Consider the following 27,007-nt stretch of genomic DNA (forward strand, 5'->3'; position numbering starts at 1 on the left):
ACAAATTTCACTGGTCAAATAAAACTACAGTACATAGGGGAAGAAAGAAACCTTTAAAAATAAAAATTTCAGGGACTTCCCTGGTGGTCCAGTGGTTAAGACTCTGTACTCCCAATGCAGGGGGCCTGTGTTCGATCCCTGGTTAGGGAACTAAGATCCCACTTACCTCAACTAAGCCTGAGCACTGCAACTACTGAGCCTGCGCACTCTAGGACCTGCTTGCCACAACTAGAGAAGTCCGTGCACCGCAACGAAGACCCAGTGCACCCAAATTAAATAAAAAAATAAAAATAAAATAAAATAAAAACTTCAAATTACCTGTTTCTGCCTTGCTGCCATTCTAATTCTAGCTGCTTCTTCCTGAGGATGAAGTAGAACTGAACTCTGAGCTACAGCTGTGATAGGCTGAGTCTCTTCCATTTCTAAGAGAATCCCCAAAGCAATAATTAGTTTCAATAATTTAGAATTTGATACCACTGTAATGTCTTTTGTTCATTTATTACATGTAATTTTATTAGGAAAAAGATGTGAAGAATCAAGCAAGTTTAATTTGAGAATATGATAAAAATAAATACCTTGTTCCTTTTCAAAGTCTGCGTTGAATGAAAGTGGTTTATCTTCACTAGTAAGTGGTCCAGAGTCAACTGTTAGCGTGTCACTTTCAACAACTGTAATAGATACATCATTATGAACATATTATCACCGTCAAACTTAAATCTGACAAATGTAACAAAAATCTACATTCAGATTAACACCGGTCCACCCAAATGTCTTATTTAGTTAAGATCCAGCCACCTTCTAGAGACCACATATTTTATGCAATAAATTCTAGCCTAATACAAAAAGACCTAAGACTAAAATTATAAACAAAAAAGAAAAAACGAAGGAGAACTGACTTAAAAGGTAGGCTGACAGAGTTTCAAACACAATGGGAAAGCATAAAAAGAGCAGAGTAAGCAAGGCACCAACGTGTAAAAAGAGAAGAAATTTAAATGTATCTTTGACATGCTTAGGTATTAGGATTTTTATTATTTATGAATCCAGAGCAGAGAAGGAAGTTAAAGCAGTATACTTTGATTACATCAGGGTAGCCAGAAACTGAACGGAGCATTCAGTCACCTCATTCATTCAGCACCTACTTATGTGCTGTATGCACATTTACCATGGTCAACAAGAAAAGGCCTCAAAGGAGGTAGGTGGGGGACAGAACATTATCTAATTATCCTAGAAAAAAATTATAAAATTAGAAATGGTGCTAAGTACTATATAAGAAAAAAGGGGGCTTATACAATAGAGTATTTCAGAGGAATCTGAATTAGACTAGGAACTCAGATGAGATTTCTCTTAGGAAATGGCATTTAAGTGGACATTTGAAGGGTAAGGAGGAATCAAGCAGGTAAAGAGTGTGGGGATGTACAGGAGACCTTTCCAGACAGATCAGCAGGTATTAAGACCCTGTGAGGAGTGAAAAACTTGGCTCAATCAAGGGGAGGAATGAAGCCAGATGAGGCCAGAAAAGCCTACTCACACAGGGCCTTTTCCAAAATAACCTGGTTATGGATTAAAGATGAAAGTGTCCCTTTGTATTAAATGCCAACACCATACTCTCTCTCCTTCTTCTCACTCCTTTTTACTGCCTTTGCTGCTTGCCGCTTCTCTAGCCATCTTCTAAATGATGCAGTCCCTTTAGATGGTCTTATAAGCCCTTTTCTCACTGAATTCTTTCCCCTAAAGAATTCTTCCATGCCCATGTGCTTGAATATCATATGTATTTCTGACTTCCAAACTTACCTCTCTTTGCTTTAGGCTAGTCAATTAATTCAACAAATATTAACTGAGCACCTTTTATGTATAAGGCACTAGTCTAGGCTCTGGGGATACAGCAATGAACAAAATCAAGCCCTATATTCCAGGACTGGAGGGTGAGGAAGGTGAAAAGGGGTAGGTGTCAAGACAAGAAGCAAATAAGCAAGAAAGTAAATTTATGGTCCATCAGATGTTAAGAGCTATGGAGTAGAGGTGATAGGGAGTGAAGATTATGGGGGTGGGGGAAGGCATAGAAGTTTGTTGTTTTACATAGAGTGGTTTGAGAAGGCGTTACTGAGAAAGCAGTATCTGAGCAAATATCTGAAGGAAGTGAGACAGTGAACCATAAAAATATCCAAGAGCATTCCTCCCTCCCCCAACCAAGACCAGCACTTGCAAAGACCCTATGACTCGTATTTGCTGTGTTGGAAAAATAGCCAGGAAGCCAGTGCCTACGGTGCAGCGGTTAGGGAGAATATTAAGTCAGAGAGAGAAGTAGTGGGGAGGGGTGTGTGCACAGATCATGTAAAGCTTTGATGCCACTGTAAGCAAAATGGTTTTCCTGAGGGGTATGGGTAGTTGTTGGAGAATTTCTCCCAGAGGAATGATAAGCTGATGTGTTTTAACAGGATGTCTCTGGAAACAGATTATTGCAGGAAGGTGCAAAAGCTGTGGATAGAAGACCAGTTAGGAGGCCACCAGTTAATACAGGCAAGAATCTACACTAGAGAATGAACATCACTTAAACTAGGATAGTAGGTGGTGAGAAACAGTTGGACTATGGATATATTTTGAGGGTAGGACCGACAGGATTTGATGATGGTTTGGATGTAGGATATAGAAGAGCAGAACCAGAATAATAAGCTTTTTGGCTTAAGTGAGAGAATTTTTTGCCACTTACTGAAATATGTAAGATTATATATATATATGTAATTCTACTACACTTAAAGTGCTCTGGAAGATTCACTAAGGTTTCTAACATTTATTGCCTTTAAGTGGCAGCACTATGGGCTTTAAAATATTTTCTTCCTTTTGACCTCTATTCTTTGACTTTTCAGAAATGAGCATATTTTTGAACAACTTAGAAAGGGTTTATGTGCTACAAAATGAGATGACTGGAGAGAACTACCTTGTTTCTGCCCAGAGGATAATGTTCTGTCTTCACTCACAGTTGCTCCTGATTCAACTGTCAGGGCTTTACTTTCAGTTTCAGTTGTAATCATTTCACTTTCATCCTCAGACATGGATTTAATTGTCCAGAGAGACTTTTGGTTTCGGATCTTATTTAATAATTTTTTAAAAAGAATTTTTGAAGGAATCTGGTGGGTCTTCATTGCCAAGGGAACTAAAAGAAAAGAAAAGAAAAAAAAATTTATTCAGCACCTGTTACAAAGCAGGTAAATTATTCTATCTTTATACTTAGTTACTATAACCACCACTGGTTAAAACAAAAGCACAACTTTATTTTCCTCAATATTTATAATTTAACACAATTTTATAACCAGGAATAATTTTTTCAACTTAAATAAGGACACCAAAATTCAACTACAGTTCACCCTTGAACAACATGCACTTGAACTGCACAGGTCCACTTATTTGAGGATTTTTTTTCAATAAAGACATACTACAGGACTGCATGATCCAGGGTTGGTTTAATCTGCAGATGTGGAACACTGAATACAGAGGGCCGACTCTAAGTTATATGCAGATTTTTCGACTGCGTGGAGGGCTGGCGCCCCTAACCCCTTGCTGTTCCATGGGTCAACTGTATTTTTCAACAATAGGCAGCAACATAAATTTCAAGCGTAAAAATGTATCAGGAAGATGTTTATTCCACTTGCTAAATGAGGACAGAATGCGCATCTCTTAATCTGTGTGTAAGACTAGCATTCAAAATATGTGCTATAAGGTTCACAAGAAAATAAAAGGTTCTGCAGAGGCCAGAAATGAAGTTTCAAGGGGAATTCACGGCAATTGAGCCCTAAACCCATCTTCTGAAGTTTATGCCAAACCACAGGAAGCTTACACTTTGTTTGGACAGCAGTGTGGGCACAGGAGACAGGGATAAAGCTTAGAGCCCTCACCCAAGGAGTCTAAGAGGAGACCCACATAAAATTGGAACCCCAAGGACTACCTATCCACAGTATACGGTGAAGATGAAAAGAAAGCCAGAGTGGTTTTGAACAAAGGCGATACTCATAGGTATGGGGAGAAAAGAAGTCAAAAGGAAGAGGACTTGGTCTCTAAGAAGATGTGGTGTAAGAGACACCTTTATCTTTTTAGAGGTACCTCTCATGTCTCTGGCTTGGATTACTGCAGACTGTGGTATCATCACTAACATGAGGAAGGCAGGAAGATAAGGTTTCAGTAGGCAAGAGAAGATGATAAATTTATTGTCAGACACCAAGTTCTAAATACCTGTGCAACAGCCAAGTGAAAAAGTTCAGAATGGTGGAGCTAGAGATGAAGTTTAGAAGAGAGACCAAAGTTTGTGCTGATCATCATTATACATGAAGTGCCTAGCAGTAATTAATATGGTAGGATTTCCGGTGATTTGATCAAAGTCTTAAAAAAAAAAAATGCTGACCTTTCAAATGAATTCAAAATTGATCATCTAACTTAAATAACCTAGAAATCTTTAGACTATATGTACATATAAATAAAATAACATTCCTCCTATGTATATGAAAAGGATCTTTAGTGATGGAAATCTGAAGTTTCCTCCTCCCATCACTCCCATGAGTATTAGTCACTGTTGGCACTTAAAAGAGACCAGACTTTCCTAACTGCTGGCAAATGATTAGCATTTTTGTCCTATGAAATACTGCAATATTCAGCTCAGAAGTTTTTACCGTCTGCTTCACTAGAACATATTGTTTCAGCTTCTGTCACTGGAATGTTTTCAGTCTCCCCTGAAATTTCTTGTTCCATTGAAAGGTCCAGTTCTTCATCTTGGATCTGATCAGTCACAGTGGGCAGAGGCTCTGGTTCAAGGTGCAAAATCAGGTTTCCTTTCATCTCTCAATAAAGAAATACAGAGACATGTTTCCATTCCAAAATGACTAAGAACTTGAGCATAAAATTTTAAAGACTATCATAGTTTAAAGTCTAAAATATGAGAGCCTCTTTCAAACTGAGAACTCATTTCAAAATAAAAACTGCTTCAAGACAAATGTATTTTCCCACCAAAACGTTTCAAAGCATTGTTGAAAGTTTACTGAAAATATCTTACTCCTGTCTGCATTGTACATGTCTTCAAAGGCAAATTCTAGCTCTCTCTGCCAATCATCTTTCATTTCACTGCGTTTGTATGGAAGTTCAACTAGTTGTGGTGGCATCCGCGCTACCATCTGTCTCCTGCGTGCCAGGTCCTCTCGTTGTAGCTGTTTGAGTTCTTTCATTAGTTTCTCCTGATTCTTCAAGAATAAAGAGAATTAATTAACAACTGAGTAACACACTTTGGACAGTGGATAGTAACGTGAATAGTGAGGGAAAAGTGGAGAAATCATGAAGACAGGGACTTTAGTACCCTCCCCTCTTCTACCATTTGTTCAAACACAAAGACACTAATTAAGAGTCGGCCCTCCATACCCGCGGTTCCTCCACATCCACAGATTCAACCAACCATGGACCATGCAATACCACAGTATTTACTATGGAAAAATATGTGGGTATAAGTGGACCCATACAGGGCCAGGGTCAACCGTATGATGTTAGTAAGTACTATGAGAAGACGGCTCTGGTTAGGCCTCAGGGCTTCAAAGTGTCTGCCAGGCACAGGTCTTCTTCCTCAGGACAGTCACGAAGCTACATTCTAACTAAGCTGCCACCGCTCCTGCAGTGTACTTTGTTCCAGCTCTCCACACAGCCAGCAGCAGCAGCCAGTCTCAGGTGAGCACCAAGACCCAGCCAGGGTAACTGTGGCTTAACAGATATTTCTTGTTACTCCACACTCTTATTAAGATTAAAGGGGATTTGTACGTATCTCTTTTAAGTTTAAAGAGTCTGGCAAATATGAAAGTTTAAGCACAATGTTTTAGTGAAGTCATCTAACTTAATTTTGGTGGTGGAGGATAAGGAGGGGGGGATAAGGGAAGACCCCTCACCCCCGGGATGAGGATTTAGCCAGATACAAGTGGGTGAAGGAGGAGGAGTACAAGTAAGAGATAACAACTCCAGCACGGAATTATGCAGATGAAGGCATGGGCAGTCAGGGAGAGTACAATGTTCATTATAGATAGGGTATGGAGGGCAGGGATGGTTAAGGAAAAAAGGTAAAGTTGGAGAGGCACGTAGAGGCCAAATACAACACACTATAGCAGGAAGTAAGATCCCAGGGCACAATAGGGTCTGCAGCAAAAAGGTTCAAACAGGGGAAAGGAAATCCTCTGTATGTATTGCATACCATTCTTGTGTAAGAGATACAGTCTAGAAAAAGGTAGAGAGCCTGTATAACAAAGTTTTTGTTAAGTGATTACACACTACTTATTTGTAAATATTTTGTCATTTGGAGATGAGGTTGTTTTGCCTGACCTTGAAAAGAATCAAATTATGAACAAATTCATTTTTTATATTAAGAGTCAAACCATCATTAAATTATCATTAAATTAACTTCAAAGTTATTTGAATAAGCATACTATTTCTGGCTCACTGAAAGTGTGGCATAGTATTCTACTTGAATTATTTATAACAACTACTATGACCACTGACAATGTGAGCTTATGAAATTCTAGGCACAATTCTAAGGGTTTTACTAAACTCATTTAACCCTCATAAAACAGATGATGAAACAGAACTCGGAGAGGTTAGGTAACCTGCCTGTGATCAAACAGCTAAGCAGTGACGAAGGGAGGAAAATCCAGGAAGGCTGACCACAGAGTCCACTTTCTTAAACACTAAACACTTCTGATTTATGGAAGAATGTGCTCTGTTTACCAACTGCTTTTTTCATGTTTTTTTTTTTCCTATAGGTTTAAATCTTAGATGAAAATTATGGGTAATAATTCAGACATTCAGTTATTTTACATTCAGTAAGTAACTGAATGTCTGAATTATTACCTATAATTTTCATCTTTTAGTTTTTATAAACCAGGGTTAAGTTATGATAATCACAACTTACGTTTAGTTTATAAGAACTAAAAATTTAAGGGAGAAGGTCATAATTCAGTTCAAACCATACAAAAGAATTTTAAGGCATTTAATTCCCATAGAAGTACTTAAAAACTCATTCTTCAGATGAATGTTTAAAACATCTAAATGCATTAGTCAAATTCAGACTTCTAAAAAGATGAATCATTTTCATGCTGTTTCAAGAATAAATACTCAACAATAAGCAAGACAGATGTAAAGCTGTTGACTACAAAGCCAGTTTGCACGATACATATTTTATAGCTCTGTAACAAAGTCAAAGCTCCTTGACAGCAAGGATCATGACTCTACCTTTGAATCAATAATCTGCAAAGCCAACAAGTGCTTTGCTCAATAAATATTTAATGAATCGAATATTAAAATTTGCAGAGCACAAATGCAATTCAAATAATTAAATTAGAAAAGTGATTAACTTCTTCTTGGGCTATTTTTAGACTGATTAAAATATTAAACTTTTAATACATTCATCAGTAAAAATTTTAGAAGAGAAATGAGAACAGCTTCACCCAACCTGAATTTGAAACAGGAGGTTAAAGCAAGTTGGGAAGCTTGAAATGACATGAATCAGAGAGAATATGTTCCCATTCTTCACAACTCTGTCCTCTGAGCCTGTTCACGACCAGTTAAGTTTTACAGTGCCATCGCTAAGGCCATCAGTAGTGGTCACAGCCAGAATTTAATTCTTACTTGAGCCAAATGGATCTTCTTCATTGCTTGGAAACCCCGTGCATGTGCCTTCTCACACTGCTCCATTCTCTCTTCTGCTGCTTGTTTCTGTAGTTCTTCCAATCTTTTAGCCTCTTCTTTAGCAGCCAAATGAGGATCTGGCTAGCAGTCAATCAGTAACATTTTAGATAATTAAATAAAGTGTGAAACAAAGTGATAACTAAAAAACAAAACAACCTTAAAATCATGTTTTTCTACTTATATCGAATTAAATGATAACAAGTTATAGTTTTAAATGCCCACAATTATCAACAGTATGTACGTATGAAAAAAGTCAAACTGTTAGTGTAAAGTTTTACAAGTTGTTCATTTTAAAGCAGAGTAAACTATACTCATCCAAATACATTCTTCCATCATTTTTTAAAGAAATTCTATTAAAACAACAGTGTTGAAAGGTAAACACCTGCAAAGCTAGTAGTTAAGAAACCACAAACACTGAAGGTCATGTAAGCCATTTGGGGAAGCACTAAGATTTGTCTTTGGTTTTTAGCCAAAATGTACAGCTTGGCTTCAGCCTCAGGAAAGCAAAATCACCAAAACACCTACTTTAATATAATTTCTGCCTTCCTAGAACTTGTGCATAATCAATGATTATGTGGTTGCACAGTGAGCCATCATCTCATTGACGTAACAATAATATCAAATGTGGGAGGACACACAACATGTATTACACATAAACATTCACTTTGTAAAAAATCTTATATATTCTATATGTTGACAATTAGTCAAGTGAAACAATAATGACCATGAAAGCTGTTAACTACATATCTAAAATTATTTATAACTCTCAAACAGTGAGATAAATAAGTAAAGAGACAGTTAACGTATTCAGAAAGAGTAGGAACTTCCCTGGTGGTCCAGTGGTTAAGACTCCACATTTCCACTGCAGGGGGTGTGAGTGGGTAACTAAGATCCCCACATGCTGCTTGGTGCAGCCAAAAAAAAAAGAGTGCACTGGCCAAACAAGTGTATGAAAAATATTAAATCCCTTTGGAGCTAATAAATATTTACGCAAATCTAAATAAACACAGGTCAGATTGCATTAACGCATAACATTAAATAAAATAATCTTTAGGAGTAACATTTCATTTCATTTAGGCCGTGAGGTTTTCAAGAAAAAAGGTATTTGGGAATTCTTCACATCATGTGGGGGTGAATTAAAAGCAGAATGGCAATTTTGGTAAACCAAAATTTGAAGGGAAGGAAAAACTTCAAAACATACAATGTGTGTAATAAACATGTTCAGTCAGATATAATGAGGTACATAAAGAATATCAAGTAAATAAAGGGTTAGAGAAAAATTAGGCACCCCAAACAAGTTTTAATCTGACTGCCCAATGTCAAAACAAGATTTTACAAGAATGTTTTAGAAAGACGATCCCTTAAAAATTTGTGTCAATACAATTAAAACTTTAAACAAAAATCTGGTTGAAATAATAGTTAGATTCCATTTTTAGCAGTTGAACTCAAAAGATATGTGAAATTTGCAAAAAACCGTGAATCCTAAGCAAAAAATTCTTTCTAGAAAACATGTTTCTGAAAATCTTTTCCGTGAACTGTAATCTGCAGTGCACAAAACAAGTGATTACTAAATATGCTACTTCTGCATCTTCTACATCGGACTTGTCTTAAGTATGATGGTAAACTGAATTTAAGTGTTTCTGCTTGTCTGCTGACATTTCTGGGCCTCACAACAAACAATATAATGGATCGGACTGGAAAAATGTTTCTAGGATGAAAAATCCATTTCAACAAGTGCTGTGTTAACTGTTGCTGACAAAGGAACAAACAGGATGAGGGGCACGAGTAATTCAGAACTTTCAAGCATACGAAGTTTTGTTTAACTGTGTGTAGAGAATGTAAATGTAGCATAAAACAAAAATTTAGAGAACTGGCTCTAAGTAGGAATACAGCAGATCAAATTCATATTCTTCTTCAAAGACAAATTTTACAACACACAAGAAATTTTAGAACAACTTTATCAAGATATTCAAACAAAATATGATAGCAACTCTTACATGCTAAAAGGCTGACTGAACAAAAAGAAAGTAGCTTATTTGGAGAAAGCAGCTGAAGGAATAACTAAAATGTATGCCAAGAGTGCAAGTATTTTTTATATAATACCTGCTGTAAAGATCCTATTATTCTACTCCAAGAAAGATTCTAAATTATTGTGCATGTGAAATAAGCTTAGATGCAGATGAAAATGCAGAGATTTGTTATATGGAAAACCAAGCACATTGCTCCACTGTCCCATTTTAAACCCAAGGTTTAAGGACAGATTTTTCCTAAGCGATAGTGTGAGGAAGCAAATAAAAGAAAATACCAGAATGCTTTAGTTGTGGGACTGTTTTTATAAAACTGCCTTATAACTACTGATATAATCTTCAAGTCCAGAAATTGAAAAGAAGGTAGGTCTTTTAGTTACTGTCAAACAGGAAAGTTTAATAACCTACTGTGATACCATCAGCGGCACCCTATATTACAGCTAGAAGAAAAATGTCTTTCTTCATCAATCTTAGTATTAAACATCTATTTAATACTGTAAAAACATGTAAAAACAATGTTTTAGTGAAGTGGACAAACATATAGGACAAAAGCAAGTTAGCAATAGATGGAAGTTATTATTTCTGTATTATAAAATACTGACCTTGTAATAATATTTTACAATTTTAAACAAGTTTCAAGATTTACTCTTATTTCCTAGAAGTTAATTCTATGATGACATGCCCAGAAAGACAGACAAGATGAAAAGGCAGAGGGCTATGTACCACATGAAAGAACAAGATAAAACCCCAGAAAAACAACTAAATGAAGTGGAGATATGCAACCTTCCAGAAAAAGAACTCAGTATAATGATAGCGAAGATGATACAGGACCTCAGAAAAAGAATGGAGGCAAAGATCAAGAAGATGCAAGAAATGTTTAACAAAGACCTAGAAGAATTAAAGAACAAACAAACAGAGATGAACAATACAATAATGAAATGAAGAATACACCAGAAGGAATAAATAGTAGAATAACTGAGGCAGAAGAATGGATAAGTGACCTGGAAGACAGAATGGTGGAATTCACTGCTGTGGAACAGAATAAAGAAAAAAGAATGAAAAGAAATGGAGACAGCCTAAGAGATCTCTGGGACAACATTAAACGCAACAACATTCACATTACAGGGGTCCCAGAAAGAGAAGAGAGAGAGACAGGACCCGAGAAAATATTTGAAGAGATTTTTTTCAAAAACGTCCCTAACATGGGAAAGGAAATAGCCACCCAAATCCAGGAAGTGCAGAGAGTCCCATACAGGATAAACCTAAGGAGAAACACACCAAGAAACATATTAATCAAACCGGCAAAAATTAAAGACAAAGAAAAATTATTGAAAGCAACAAGTGAAAAATGACAAACAACATACAAGGGAACTCCCATAAGGGAACTCCCAACAGCTGATTTCTCAGCAGAAACTCTACAAACCAGAAGGGAGTGGCATGACGTATTTAAAATGATGAAAAGGAAGAATCTACAACCAAGATTGCTCTACCCAGCAAGGATCTCATTCAGATTTGATGGAGAAATCAAAAGCTTTACCAACAAGCAAAAGCTAAGAGAATTCAGCACCACCAAACCAGCTCTACAACAAATGCTAAAGGAACTTCTCTAAGTGGGAAACACAAAAGAAAAGGACCTATAAAAAAAAAACCCAAAAGAATTAAAAAAATGGTAAGAGGAACATACATATCGATAATTACCTTAAACGTGAATGGATTAAATGCTCCAACCAAAAGAAACAGGCTTGCTGAATGGATACAAAAACAAGACCCATAGGGGCTTCCCTGGTGGCGCAGTGGTTGAGAGTCCGCCTGCCGATGCAGGGGACACGGGTTCGTGCCCTGATCCCGGAGGATCCCACATGCCGCGGAGCGGCTGGGCCCGCGAGCCATGGCCGCGGAGCCTGTGTGTCCGGAGCCTGTGCTCCGCAACGGGAGAGGCCACAGCAGTGAGAGGCCCGCGTACAGCAAAAAAAAAAAAAAACAAGACCCATATATATACTGTCTACAAGAGACCCACTTCAAACCTAGGGACACATACAGACTGAAAGTGAGGAGATGGAAAAAGATATTCCATGCAAATGGAAATCAAAAGAAAGCTGGAGTAGCAATACTCATATCAGATAAAATAGACATTAAAATAGAGAATGTTACAAGAGACAAGGAAGGACACTACATAATGATCAAGGGATCAATCCAAGAAGAAGACATAGCAATTATAAATATATATGCACCCAACAAAGAAGCACCTCAATACATAAGGCAAATGCTAACAACTATAAAAGAGGAAATCAATAGTAACACTATAATAGTGGGGGACTTGAACACCTCACACCAATGGACAGATAATCCAAACAGGTAATTAATAAGGAAACACAAGCGTTAAATGACACAATAGACCAGATAGATTTAATTGATATTTATAGGACATTCCATCCAAAAACAGCAGATTACACTTTCTTCTCAAGTGTGCATGGAACATATTCCAAGATAGATCACACCTTGGGTCACAAATCAAGACTCAGTATATTTAAGAAAACTGAAATCATATCAAGCATCTTTTCTGACTACAATGTTATGAGATTAGAAATCAATTACAGGGAAAGTAACTTCAAAAACACAAACACATGGAGGCTAAACAATACGGTACTAAATAAGCAAGAGATCACTGAAGAAATCAAACAGGATAGAAAAAAATACCTAGAGACAAATGACAATGAAAACATGACAATCCAAAACCTATGGGATGCAGCAAAAGCAGTTCTAAGAGGGAAGTTTATAGCAATACAATCCTACCTAAAGAAACAACAAACATCTCAAATAAACAATCTCATCTTACAACTAAAGGAACTAGAGAATGAAGAACAAACAAAACCCAAAGTTAGTAGAAGGAATGAAATCATAAAGATCAGAGCAGAAATAAATGAAAAAGAAACAAAGAAAACAATAGCAAAGGTCAATAAAAGTAAAATCTGGTTCTTTGAGAAGATAAACAAAATTGATAAACCATTAGCCAGACTCATTAAGAAAAAGAGGGAGAAGACTCAAATCAATAAAATTAGAAATGAAAAAGGAGAAGTTACAACAGACACCGCAGAAATACAAAGCATCCTAAGAGACTACTACAAGCAACTCTATGCCAATAAAATGAACAACCTGGAAGAAATGGACAAATTCTTAGAAAGTTATAACCTTCCAACACTGAACCAGGAAGAAATAAGAAATATGAACAGACCAATCACAAGTAATGAAATTGAAACTGTGAATAAAAATCTTCCAACAAACAAAAGTCCAGGACCAGATGGCTTCACAGGTGAATTCTATCAAACATTTAGAGAAGAGCTAACACCCATCCTTCTCAAACTCTTCCAAAAACTTGCAGAGGAAGGAACACTCCCAAACTCATTCTATGAGGCTACCATCACCCTGATACCAAAACCAGACAAAGAGACTACAAAAAATGAAAATTACAGACCAATATCACTGAATACACATGCAAAAATCCTCAACAAAACACTAGCAAACAGAATCCAACAACACATTAAAAGGATCATACACCATGATGAGTGGGATTTATCCCAGGGATGAAAGGATTCTTCAATATACGCAAATCAATCAATGTGATACACCATATTAACAAATTGAAGGATGAAAATCATATGATCATCTCAACAGATGCAGAAAAAGCATTTGACAAAATTCAACACCCATTTATGATAAAAACTCTCTAGAAAGTGGGCATAGAGGGAACCTACCTCAACATAATAAAGGCCATATATGACAAACCCACAGCAAACATCAATCTCAATGGTGAAAAACTGAAAGCATTTTTTCTAAGATCAGGAACAAGACAAGGATGTCCACTCTCACCACTATTATTCAACATAGTTTTGGAAGTCCTAGCCACGTCAATCAGAGAAGAAAAAGAAATAAAAGGAATACAAATTGGAAAAGAAGTAAAACTGTCACTATTTGCAGATGACAGGACACTATACCTAGAGAATCCTACAGATGCCACCAGAAAACTACTAGAGCTAATCAATGAATTTTGTAAAGTTGCAGGATACAAAATTAATGCACAGAAATCTCTTGCATTCCTATATACTAATGATGAAAAATCTGAAAGAGAAATTAAGGAAACACTCTCATTTACCACTGCAACAAAAAGAATAAAATACTTAGGAATAAACCTACCTAGGGAGACAAAAGACCTGTATGCAGAAAACTGTAAGACACTGATGAAAGAAATTAAAGATGATACAAACAGATGGAGAGACATACCATGTTCCCGGATCGGAAGAATCAATATTGTGAAAATGACTATACTACCCAAAGCAATCTACAGATTCAATGCAATCCCTATCAAATGACCAATGGCATTTTTTACAGGACTAGAACAAAAAACCTTAAAATTTGTATGGAGACACAAAAGGCCCTGAATAGCCAAAGCGGTCTTGAGGGGAAAAAAAAAAAAGCTGGAGAAATCAGACTCCCTGACTTCAGACTATACTATAAAGCTACCGTAATCAAGACAATATGGTACTAGCACAAAAACAGAAATATAGATCAATGGAACAGGACACAGAACCCAGAGATAACTACTCACGCAACTATGGTCAACTAATCTATGACAAAGGAGGCAAGGATATATGATGGAGAAAAGACAGTCTCTTCAGTAAGTTGTGCTGGGAAAACTGGACAGCTACATGTAAAAGAATGAAATTAGAACACTCCCTAACACCATACACAAAAATAAACTCAAAATGGATGAGAGACCTAAATGAAAGACTGGACACTATAAAACTCTTAGAGGAAAACATAGGAAGAACACTCTTTGACATAAATCACAGCAAGTTCTTTTCTGATACTCCTCCTAGAATAATGGAAATAAAAACAAAAAGAAATGGGTTCTAATGAAACTTAAAAGCTTTTTCACAGCAAAGGAAACTACAAACAAGATGAAAAAAGAACCCTCAGAATGAGAGATAATATTTGCAAACGAATCAACAGACAAAGCATTAATCTCCAAAATATATAAACAGCTCATGCAGCCCAATATTAAAAAAACAAACAACCCAATCCAAAAATGTGCAGAAGACCTAAATAGACATTTTCCAAAGACAATACAGATGGCCAAGAAGCACATGAAAAGCTGCTCAACATCACTAATTATTAGAGAAATGCAAATCAAAACTACAATGAGGTATCACCTCACACCAGTCAGAATGGCCATCATCAGAAAATCTACAAACAACATATGTTGGAGAGGGTGTGGAGAAAAGGGGACCCTCTTGCACTGTTGGTGGGAATGTAAATTGATACAGCCATTATGGAGAACAGTATGGAGTTTCCTTAAAAAACTAAAAATAGAATTACCGTATGACCCAGCAATCCCACTACTGGGCATATACCCTGAGAAAACCATAATTCAAAAAGACACATGCACCCCAATGTTTATTGCAGCACTATTTACAACAGCCAGGTCATGGAAGCAAATGCCTATCAACAGATGAATGGATAAAGAAGATGTGGTACATATATGCAATGGAATATTTGGAATATTGCTCAGCCATAAAAAGGAACGAAACTGGGTCATCTGTAGAGACGTGGATGGATCCAGAGACTGTCATACAGAGTGAAGTAAGTCAGAAAGAGAAAGACAAATACTGTACATTAACGCATATATGTGGAACTTAGAAAAATGGTACAGATGAACCAGTTTGCAGGGCAGAAATTGAGACACAGATGTAGAGAACAAACGTATGGACACCAAAGGGGGAAAGTGGCGGGCGGGTGGGGGTGGTGGGATGAACTGGGAGATTGGGATTGACATATATACACTAATACGTATAAAATTGATAACTAATAAGAACCTGCTGTATAAAAACATAAATAAAATTCAAGAATTAAAAAAAAAAAAGTTAATTCTATGATAATACTTATCTCACGTCTTGACTGAATACTGACTTGCTCTTATGGAATTTGTTGAATTCTAACCTCCACATGAATGCTATACTATGAAAGTTTATTTTCCTAGTAGACAGATATATCTAATACGAAAAAAGTGAAAACCCACTGTTACAAAGAAATAGCAATTATAATGAGTGATAATCATTTGTCACTCTTAAGACTGACAATTTTTAAACCACAACATTTCATACAGACAAGGGTATGATAAAATGCCCATTTTCATATGTTGCTGATGTTATTTAAAAGGCAATTTAATGATCTGTATTAAATATCTGTTATCAAATGTTGTATAGTTTGGAACCTATAATTCCTCTCTAGGAATCTATTCTAAACATACAGTCAGAGCTGTAGACAAAATGTGCAAGATGATTATGTTTGCATTTATGAAGCAAAAAAACCCCCAACACAATAGAATGGTTAAATAAATTCTATAATGAAATATTAAGTAGCTATTAAAAATCATGTTTTGAAAAGTATGTATATATGTTTATATATAAACACTATAACAAATCCATTAATGTATTAACTGCATTACTTTTTGATGATGGAATCATGGGTGTTTTTCCTACTTTGCGCCTATGTGTATAGTTTCAAATTTTCAGAGTATGTATTATTTTTATGTCAAAAAAAGTTTTATGGTAAAAAAGAAAACTATTTTAAAATATAACTGTTTAAGTAGCCAACTCTTTTCTTTCATGTTAAATCAGCATTCATAATAAACATGACATCATAATTCAAAGCATATTTAAAAGTTTTTTTTATCACTATTACCCTAATATGGTGGGCAGAGCTTTTCAAATTTTGATATCTGAGAACAATAAACATAGAACAAAGGTGTAACTCAATTCAATGAACAGAGAAATAATTAAGTGAGGGTCATGAAAAAACAGTCAATCACCTGCTTTGTGTCCACCTCTCTACTAACAAAAGTATAAAGATGATGGTAAGTAGAACTACTGGTTTTCACATTAGAAGTTTTCTTTACTTCAATGTTCTGAAAAATGAAACAGAAAATAGACTGTTAGGTTAAAAGTATTAATTTTCATTTAAAGCAGGATCCAATGAAAAAATTAATTTTGTATTTTAATCAGTTATTCTTTTTTTTTCATGAGATCATGCACTATATTTCCATTAAGCTGGAATTTAGGTTTAAAAGCCAGATTATATTTCTTTTATTTTTTAAAATAAATTTATTTTATTTATTTTTATTTTTGGCTGCACTGGGTCTTTGCTGCTGTGTGCGGGCTTTCTCTAATTGTGGCAAGCAGGGGCTCGTCTTCGTTGCAGTGCGCAGGTTTCTCATTGTGGTGGCTTCTCTTATTGGGAGCATGGGCTCTAGGCACGTGGGCTTCAGTAGTTGTGGCACACGGGCTCAGTAGCTGTGGCTTGCGGGCTCTAGAGCGCAGGCTCAGTAGTAGTGGCGCACGGGCTTAGTTGCTCCGTGGCATGTGGGATCTTCCCAGACCAGGGCTTGAACCTGTGCCTCCTGCATTTGCAGGTGGATGCTTAACCACTGAGCCACCAGGGAAGCCCCAAATTATATTTCAACAAGAATACTCAATAGGTGATGCTGTACAGTTTACTACATGATATCAGGAGGCACATAATGGCAAGGTGCTCTGCTATTACTGATTCTAAGTTTGATCATCTGATTATGGTGGTTCATAATCACTGATAAGAGAAAGTTCTCTCTTCTTTTGTCTAACAGAAGTAGGCCAATGAATAAATGTAGAAGGGTGACAGATACCTATTTGGTGCCAAAGTATCACTTCCCAGATTATTTGGCAATTGAAAAGAGAAAAATATACCTTTATAATGGAGATCTCTTGTAGTCACATAACCACATCAGACAAATACAGAATATAAGAAACTAGTCTAGTCTATTCAAAAATTCTGAAATAAAATGTTAGCTAGGGTTGGGGGAGATAATGTTTCACATTGAAAGAGACCAAGAGACAAAGCAAGCAGAAGCAACAGGTAAACCTTGACTGGATCCTGATAAATTTTCTTCGTGTGATATTGTGGTTGCATAAGAGAATGTCCTTATTCTAGCAGAGGCATGCTGAAGTATACAGGGTGAAATGCAATCTCTACAATCTATATTCAAACGTATATATTTATTCATTCAAATGTATACACAACCATTTGAAATCCACACAATGCAAACAGCTGTTCCTTTGTACTCTCCTTTTAACTTCTCTGTATTTTGAAAATTTTCATAATAAAAAGTTGGGGGGAAAAAGTACAACCATACTTTTACATATAATGCATATTTGCCAAATCACTTACACAGACAATGTTTTGCTTGCTTTAAATTTTTGACCTTGGCTTGTTAGGAACATTAGGAATTATGACAAAAGTAATCAAAAAACATGGATAAAATACTGCCTGCCTTTTAACAAGGTACTGAGGGAGTGGCTGAAATTTGCCTTTTCCATTTGGATCTTGTTGGATCAAATGTCACATGGCAGATGGCTCAACATAAAAGCAGGAAGGCTGACAAAACCAGAGGCTTAAGACAAGAATATCTGGTACTTAGGCTGATCATACAAACATAAAATACACTTGTCTATACAACTAAATTAGATATCCCTGTATGTGTATTTTTTTTTTACTTCTACTTAACTTTTTTGATAAAAATAACTATGTAATTTTGATAATCATCCAAACTAGCCATTTTAATAACCATAACAAGATAATCTGAACGAGAGGCAAGACCTTTCAAAATTAATTTCTGCTTAATAAGTTAAATGTTTTTTTTAAAAAAAATAAGCTCCAAATCACAAAATCAAACATTTTACTCCCATAAAGAAACAGGCCTCTTTGATCACTTTACACAATCTTGTGTAAATTTATTAATTTATCTGAATCTAATTTCTTTATCTGTAAAATGGTAACTATTTACAATAGTCAAATCTTGAATGTAGGAAAGTCTTTAGGGCAAATAATCCTTTTCTTTCCCAATAAAATAAAAAACATTACAGTTTTTCAAACAACAAAAGAAAATTTTGAGACAGCTGGGGAAAACTGAACACAGATTGGGTATTAGATTATATTGAGAACAATATTATATTAGTATTGTGCTTTTTAAAAAGTCCTTAAACATCAGAGATATCTAGGATTATTGATATCTTTTTTTATATTATTTATATTATTGATATAAATGATATCTAGGATTATTTTTAAGTATTCCAGATATGTGTTACCTGTACAGTTAAAAATTAATACAAATGGTATTTTGACCTACACTGAATTCTAATAGTAAAGGAGAATTATTATAACCTAGCTCCAATACTCAAAGTAATTCACCTCAAAAAGAGTTGGAGGAGGAGGTGGCAGACTTGTAATTTTGGCAGATCTCTCTTTTTCCGCAAGCAGTGCTTCTTTTCGAGCTTTTATATGCCTTAAAAAACACAAGATGTCATAAATTAATCTCTCAGATAATATTACAGTACAACTCTTAGGGTTAAGAATATAAAAGCCATTACAATCTCAAGAAATCCTCCAGTCTGATCCCACAGGCTCAACATGCTGTTTAATAAAGAGTCTATACACAGTGAACAGGTAAAAAGATGTTTACCAAGTGAAAGAGGTATATCTAAAGATATAAAGCTCCACAATGGGGAGTGACCCAACAAACACCGAATGTTCTTTACTTGAGAATAATTTAGAGCAAAAAAACTAGAAATTATCAATAAAGATAGGCCACTGTATAAAATGACCACTGCTGACTAGTAACACGCTTTCATTTTTACAACATGCAAAAATCTCATCAATGACTTGCAAAGAGTCTACAACCTCTTTTAATGTTCATAATTGCACTGATATTTTTCTTTTTATATCAGAGGCAGACAGATTTTGGTTGACTTGCATTCTAAACTAGTAATACATTTCTCCAAAAACTTAGTAATTGCCACTACAGTCACACTAGAAGAGAAAGCTCATTTGTTAGTATGTTCATCTAAGCAATCACTCCCCCACTGCATTATTTTAAACCAAGTTTAACAAACACAATGGATATACTGACTTTTAAAAAGTATCCAATGTACCCTTTACGTCCAGCCATCTCAGTTTCAGTGGAGAATATGGTAAAAATCACTATTACTTTACCAGGTTTTCTGTTTCATTAACATTTCTTTTTGATTTTTCTGTACTTTCAGGGCCTCTTTATGCCTCATTTCTGCTTTTTTTTTCCTTTCTGCTGCCCGGTGTGCCAGAGCATTTAAATCAGGCTCCTAAAAACAAATATTACTTAAAATGTCATGTTAAACAGGATTAAAATGTCAAATATATGATAATATGGGTGGTACCCAGTAAGGGTAAAAATCATGAAGGTGTATTCAAATGAAACACCGCACTAAAGCACAAAATTAATGATGGCATACATAAAGCTACAAAAATCTGATGTCAGAACTTATGGCTATTACTAAAAAACACAAACTAAAACCAGGGACTGAGAATATTTTGATAGCCACATTCTTTAAAGAGTTCTCTTATTCCCTAAAAGTTTGGTAACAAAGACGTGCCTTCTTTGGAACCCAGCTTGTTTATTTTGTGTGACTACCTCTGGGACCACAATCTAGCATTTTCCAACCATAAAGCACAATAAACAACAAAATAAGGTCAGGGAGCAGTCTTAAATACTGAGTTAAGTTCTACTTTGCCTTTGTGAAAGTCATCAAAGAATTTTTACTGTCTGTGAATGAACTCAAGTGTATACACACTCCACTACACGTTTTGGAGGTATGAGGAATAATGAATGATAATGAAAATGAAACCAGAAATCTGAATTCACTCCACTGAATCTGTCCAAAATGCCTGAAATGAGTAACAACTTCTAATTCTGAAGGTTACTATTTTATTTACACAGACAGTTAAGGACTGGAAGAGAATGTTTGGTTTTTTTAATTGAAGTATAGTTGATTTACAATGTTGTGTTAGTTTCAGGTATACAGTAGTGATTCAGTTATATACATATATATATTCTTGTTCAGACTCTTTTCCTTTATAGGTTATTACAAAATATTGAGTATAGTTTCCTGTGCCATCCACTAGGTCACTGTTGGTTATCCATTTCATATATATTACTGTGTATATATTAATCCCAACTTCCTAATTTATCCCCCCCACCTTCCCCCTTTGGTAACCATAAATTTGTTAGAGAATAATGTTAACTTAAACATCATTGGAAATACATTATTACTGACATGACTCTTACTAGGAAATGAACCTAGCAGAATTCTTAAATTATATTAAATTTACAAAAAAGTTTGGGCTGCCCACAGCAAATTCTATACATGAAAACATTTTTATAAGTGTCTAACAACTGTAATCTGCTTTTAACAAGTATCACTACCACAGGAAGGTAGTCAAATAAGTGCTCACTTACATTTTCTTTGGCTTGTTGATGCCCCTCTCCCATATTTCTTAAACTTGCCAAATACAGTTTTTCCAAGTTCTTTATTTTCTGAGTTTGTGATTCCTCCCATTCTGTTCTTAGTTCTTCTGCCAAACGAGTGAGTTGCTGATTTCTCCTCTGCTTTATATCTTCTCTTATTTGTAAAGCAATATCTCTTTCTTGTTCTCGAACCTGAAGGATGAGTGTTTAACACATTTTATGAAAAGAGGCTTCCTTCAACTTTTTTGAAAAGCTATTTGGAAAGAGGAACTTAAATGAATTCTCTTTAGGTATTAGCTACATCAATTCTCCTGAATATTCATATTATATTAGATAAGGCCTATTTAAAGCAGAAAAATCCAAGTGATGGAGGAAAAATTAAAATCTCAAGACTACTTCTAAACTTCCATGATTAGCAATTATGTTCCCTCCCCAGAGATCTAATCGGACTGCCATTATCATTCTAATAACATCCAAGAGGCTAAATTGGTAAGCATGATTCAATAAAATTTATAGCCCAGACAAGTACAGAAAGATCTAGATGAGAATTCCGTTATCTGTGATACAACATCCCCAATTCTAGACAGAATGGCACCTAAAATGTTTCACAAAGACTTAACTACGTAACTCTACAAAGACTTCTAGAGAAGAATAGACAACTTCTGAATAAATTTATTTCAGTAGCTAATTACTTTTCCAGTAAATCTTCTTCAAAGTCATTCTAATATCCTTGCTCGAATCTTCATCAGTTACATATGATTTTTAAAATGAACTATTTTCAGCAATGGGGTTGGGATGTTGGCCTATGTTTTTGTATTGATTCATAGGTTTTTTTGTTTGTTTTTTTTTTGTTTTTTGGGGTTTTTTTTTTTGCCTTTATGTCAGATGATGTATTCTGCAAATTTATTGGGGGAAGATTTTGGGAAATAAGTATTGCATATATATGTTATATATATATATATATATATATATATATATATATATAAAGAAAAAAGAAAAGAAAAATATTGCTAAATATTTAATAACCTCAAAAAATGAACTATTTCCTAATAATTACTGAGTCAGTCCTTATCCTCAAACTCTTCTTCAATTTATTTACTGTTTCATCATACTTTTCAAATGTTCCAAAACTAGTTAATACGCAAGAACCAGGGCTCTTGTACAGCCAGAAAAGACTGTTAAATGCGACATTTTATTTAAAACACTCTAATGTAAAAAATACTGATAATTTGGGTAAGACAAAGAATTTGACACTATGTTCCAAATAAATCTTACCTGTAGCAATCTTAGTTTTCGTCTTCTTTCATAATCTTCCTTTAAAATGAAGGCTTCCTCATTAGGACTCAATCTCAGCTTGCCGGCAGCATTCACCACCTTTCTTTTCATTTTCATGTAGTAGTTTAAATATGAAGGTTCTGATCTTTTAAAAATATATATCTATTAAAGTAGGGCAGCAAAGATTAGAATAATTTTTAAAATTCATATTAATATTTTCTACCATTTAAAGGGCTGTGTACTTGCAAATAAAATAATTTGGGTAAACTAAGTCCAACTGATTTACAAATAGCAATTTTTTTTTTGGCTGCGTCAGGTCTTAGTTGCAGCACATGGGATATTTCGTTGCAGTGTGAGGGCTCTTTGTTGTGCAGCGAGGGCTTATCTCTAGTTGTAGTGCACAGGCTCCAGAGAGTGAGGGCTCAGCAGGTGTCATGCAAGGGCTCTGTAGTTGTGGCATGCAGGCTCAGTAATTGCAGCACGTGGGCTTAGTTGCGCCACGGCATGTGGGATTTTAGTTCCCCAACCAGGGATCGAACCTGGGCCCCCCTGCAATGGAAGTGCAGAGTCCTAACCACTGGACCACCAGGGAATTCCCTTTCTGAAGCTTAAGCACCACTTCTCCTTGAAGCTGCCCTCCAGTGATTCTTGTTCCACCCACCTACCACTCATTCTTGACTTGCCCACCTATAACGAATATTACCTTCACATTCATATGGGGACTAACCTTACACTATCTTGGTATCACCTTCCTCTCGTTTTTCATCAATTACAGCTTGTCCTTTCTAGTTAGATTCCTAACAATTAAAGGACAGAGGCTCTAGTTTTTTTTAGTTTTAATATTCTAATTAAAATAACAGTGAATAACAACTACCAGGCATTATTTCACACACTACGGATAGATACTGCTTTCACTCAGGTGTAAAAACAGCAGCCGGAAGTTGGGGTTATCTAACAGGAACTAATATTTTCTCAATGAATTCTCCACCAAAATGTAAGCTCAATGAGGGCAGGAATGATGTTATTCATGGTTTTATGTGCATAGCCTAAAAACAGCGCCTTGCATGTAAGCAGCTCCTTCAGTGTGTTGACTGAATGAATGAATGACTCATTCAATGAGTTAATTCATGTAAAGTGTTACATACATATATGTGGTCACTGTTACAAGCTGATGCCAAAAAAGGAGTAATCTTTTCCAGTGCATCCCACTCAGCTGATACTCACAAGGCTTTGGTAATATACTCACAAAACTTTGGAAAAGTGCCAATTGTTCTCCTTATTTTAGACAAGAAGAAACAAAGGCCTCTTAAGTTAAAGGACTTGACCCAAATGACAATATCTACCGGCAGAACCAAGGGAAGAATCCCGTTTTCTTACTCCATATGGCTCCTAACTTTCTGAAATGCTAAAATATATGGAGTGAGGAAAATTCTGTTTAAGCCAGTATATTTTGCGAGTGGGGACTGAAAAACAGGTAAGAACTAAACAAAGAAGAAAAACTTGAGCAAGATTAAATTGTCTTCACAGTGCATCTTTTTTTTTTTTTTTTTTTGCGGTACGCGGGCCTCTCACAGCTGTGGCCTCTCCCGTTGAGGAGCACAGGCTCCAGACGCGCAGGCTCAGCGGCCATGGCTCATGGGCCCAGCTGCTCCGCGGCACGTGGGATTTTCCCGGACCGGGGCACGAACCCGTGTCCCCTGCATCGGCAGGCAGACTCTCAACCACTGCACCACCAGGGAAGCCCCACAATGCATCTTTATTCATTTGTCTGAAGGTCTCTGAAAAATCACTCATATTCAAACTATTAAAACTAATTTCTGATAAGTCCCACAGACATAGTACCAAAGGAAAAAAAGCAAAAAAAGAGACATATTATAAAATTCCATTTACATGAAATTCAAAAACAAGGAAGACCAATCCATGATGAAAGAGGTTAAAATAGGGGTCAGTCATCTTTCTGAGACTACTGAGAAGGAGGGGGCACAAAGGAGCCTGCTGGAGTACTAAAAATATTCCATATTTTAATCCATATGATGGTTTTACACAAGTGTAACAGGTGTATACATATGTAAGGATTCCTCGAACAGTACACTTAGGTTTGTGTATTTAATTCTAAGTTAAACCTCAGCAAAAAAGAAAAAAACTTAACTTTTCAGTGTTTTGAGTATCCATCCATTTCATTTCCTAGTGGATTACAGGAAAACATAATACACTTGTTATTTTTACCTCCTAACATGTGATAGAATAACTGTTTTCTTTTGTATATCATTTTCTTAATTTTTAAACTTATTTGGAAATAATTTGACTTAGAATTCCCAGCTTCTCTAAATGTCAACTGTAGTACAATGACCAAAACCAGGAAATTAACACTAGCACAATACTTTTAACTAATCTACAGACAGTATTCAAATTTTGTCAATTATCCCACTAATGTCCATTTTCTGGACCAGGACCCAAGCCAAGGGAAACATATCCTTTGACTGTTGTGTTACTCTGGGTCCTCCAAGATGCCAAGATGGGATGAAACCCACAAAGATTTTATTAGGAGAAATTCTGTGTGAGGGAAAATGGGGAGGGAGCTGGTAAAAGATGGGAGCATTTCAGACTTCCATGCAAATCAGACACTGAGTGAAGGAGGGAGGGAAAGTTGGATAGATGCCTCTTAGACTGCCATGCAGTCTAAGGAAGGTTCAGCAAGACTTCCGGGGAGTCCTTAAGCCAGAATCCCTGTGTCTTAGGAACGGGCCTGCCTTCACATCCACACCAGGCTCAGTCATTAACTAGGAGCAGTCCATGGAAGGCACCCATGCAAACAGATTTCAGAACACCGGGGCTGAGGGTCTATGAATTACGTTCTAATGGCTGCCAAGGTTGTTTTTCCTCCTTCAACTCCTCTGATCTGAGACCTTCCTCAGATCAGAGATCTGGTTTTTTTTCCCCTCAAAATCTTGACATTTTTAAAAGATGCCAGTCAGTTATTTTGCAGACTGTCCCTCAATGTGGATGTGTTTAATCCCTTCTTGTGTTTGGACTAAGATTATGCATTTTTGCCAAGACCACTGCAGAAGTCACTAGGCACCCTTTTCAGTGCATCACACCAGGAGGTAAATGATGTTAACACGATGCAAATTTTGATTATTTGATTAAGGAGGTGTCTAACACGTTTATCCACTGTAGATACTACTTTTCCTTTTTAAGTATTTGATGGAGAGATAGTTGAGGCTATATAAATATCATGTTCCTCACCATACTTCTACCAACTAAACTTAGTATCCATTGATGACTGCCTGAAACAATTACTAAGGCATTTGTCAAAAGGTATTCTCTATTTCCATTATTCCTTCTACACTTACCAACTGGAATCCTACTGTAAGAAAGAGTTTCCCCCATTCCCTCACTTTAGTATTTATTCATATCAATATGGATTTTCAAATTGTATGTATTCTAACTGACAAATAATAAAGGTGATGCTACTTATCTTGCAAGACTTTGTCCTGAGGATTAAATGGCAGCTGGCACATCGTAATCACATATACCAGACTTAGAAGATCTGGGTTCAAGGCCCAACACTACCACTTTAAAGAAGGAAGACCCTTAAGTCACTTTGGTCTCGTTTCCTTAAACTCTATAAGGGGAATCACAATATCGTATCCAACAGGTTGTTCTGATGATTATGTGACTTAACGAATATAAACTGCCAAATATTTTCTAAATATTAAAGATACAAAATTCCCCACTGTTGTAAAAGCTCGGGTTTGTGGCAGGACTTAATATCTAAGAAATTAAAGGTGAGAGACACCGAGAAAGAGTACGCTCTCCGCATGAAACAATTCCAGGCAGTGCTCTTAAACGGCTACCAGGATTGAGGCCACTCCGCAGGTGACCTGGGGGCAGGGTGGGCAGGACAGAGCCAGAAGCGTTCGCAGTAGCGACCGCGAAGGCCCTCCCGGCCGTCCTGACTTGGAAGCTCAGGGACCCCGCGAGACCCGATCCCGGGAGAACGCGCAAAGCCACCCGCGCCAAAGGCCCCGGAGTGGCCTCTCGCACGAAGCAGGCGGGTCTGGGTCGGGACGCGCGTGCCCGCTGCGCCGGCGCTCCTCCCGGCCGCCTGCCCCGACCCCAGCCGGGGCCCGCGGCCCGCCGAGGCCGGAGAACCGCGGGCCGTGCTGCGTGCGCGGCACCCCCTTCATCCGGAGCACACTCCCGGTTCCCGGCCTCGGGGAGTTGTGCACGCCCGCGGCCGCGGGGGAGCCGGCGCGGCCGTCACTCACCCGAGAAACGGGACCCCGGACTCAGGAACCGCGGCTCAGACAGAGAAGGTCTCGACGGCCGCCACACAGCAGCCTAGCACCAGCCGTTTGTGCGCCTGCGTGGCGGCCATCGCCAAGCCCTCGTCACTTCCGTCATTCAAACCGCCCGCCAATGGCGCGGCGGAACCGCGGGAACCCGCCTCGTCCCGCCTCCTCCGGGGGCCACCGGGACTGCCGTGCCGGAAAGCCCGCTCCCTGCGCACGCGCACGAGCAGGCACTCCGTCGACCCGGTTATTTCTCACACCGGGGGCGGCTCACGGGTTTTATCTCACCTCTCACAACGTGCTCATTTTGCAGATCGCGAACAGAGGTCCGGAAAGGGGAACAC

The 27,007-nt window shown here is 37.0% G+C and overlaps 1 protein-coding gene across 4 annotated transcripts in view; it reads right to left on the reverse strand.

Annotated features, from left to right (window-relative positions):
- The window catches only part of CEP295 (centrosomal protein 295), a 48,294-nt gene extending 21,551 nt beyond the window's left edge, over nucleotides 1-26,743 (reverse strand). Inside the window, exons 1-13 of one of the 4 annotated variants that reach the window (XM_082629645.1) lie at nucleotides 26,640-26,719; nucleotides 24,518-24,552; nucleotides 22,369-22,508; nucleotides 21,085-21,285; nucleotides 19,806-19,930; nucleotides 19,005-19,098; nucleotides 16,594-16,689; nucleotides 7,642-7,782; nucleotides 5,039-5,222; nucleotides 4,659-4,826; nucleotides 2,936-3,151; nucleotides 576-668; nucleotides 319-422 (exon numbers count right to left, since the gene is read on the reverse strand). In XM_082629645.1, the coding sequence (XP_082485771.1) occupies nucleotides 319-422; nucleotides 576-668; nucleotides 2,936-3,151; nucleotides 4,659-4,826; nucleotides 5,039-5,222; nucleotides 7,642-7,782; nucleotides 16,594-16,689; nucleotides 19,005-19,098; nucleotides 19,806-19,930; nucleotides 21,085-21,285; nucleotides 22,369-22,485 (1,539 nt within the window). In that variant the 5' untranslated portion in view covers nucleotides 22,486-22,508; nucleotides 24,518-24,552; nucleotides 26,640-26,719. Of the gene's footprint in view, nucleotides 1-318; nucleotides 423-575; nucleotides 669-2,935; nucleotides 3,152-4,658; nucleotides 4,827-5,038; nucleotides 5,223-7,641; nucleotides 7,783-16,593; nucleotides 16,690-19,004; nucleotides 19,099-19,805; nucleotides 19,931-21,084; nucleotides 21,286-22,368; nucleotides 22,531-24,517; nucleotides 24,553-26,639 lie in introns of those variants that run through there. The other 3 variants (XM_082629646.1, XM_082629644.1, XM_082629647.1) reach the window with 3 other exon arrangements.
- Between the last annotated feature and the right edge of the window lie 264 nt (nucleotides 26,744-27,007).

This window comes from Mesoplodon mirus, assembly GCF_964341445.2.
Source record: "Mesoplodon mirus genome assembly, chromosome: 7".
In the NCBI taxonomy this organism is placed as follows: Eukaryota; Metazoa; Chordata; class Mammalia; order Artiodactyla; family Ziphiidae; genus Mesoplodon; species Mesoplodon mirus.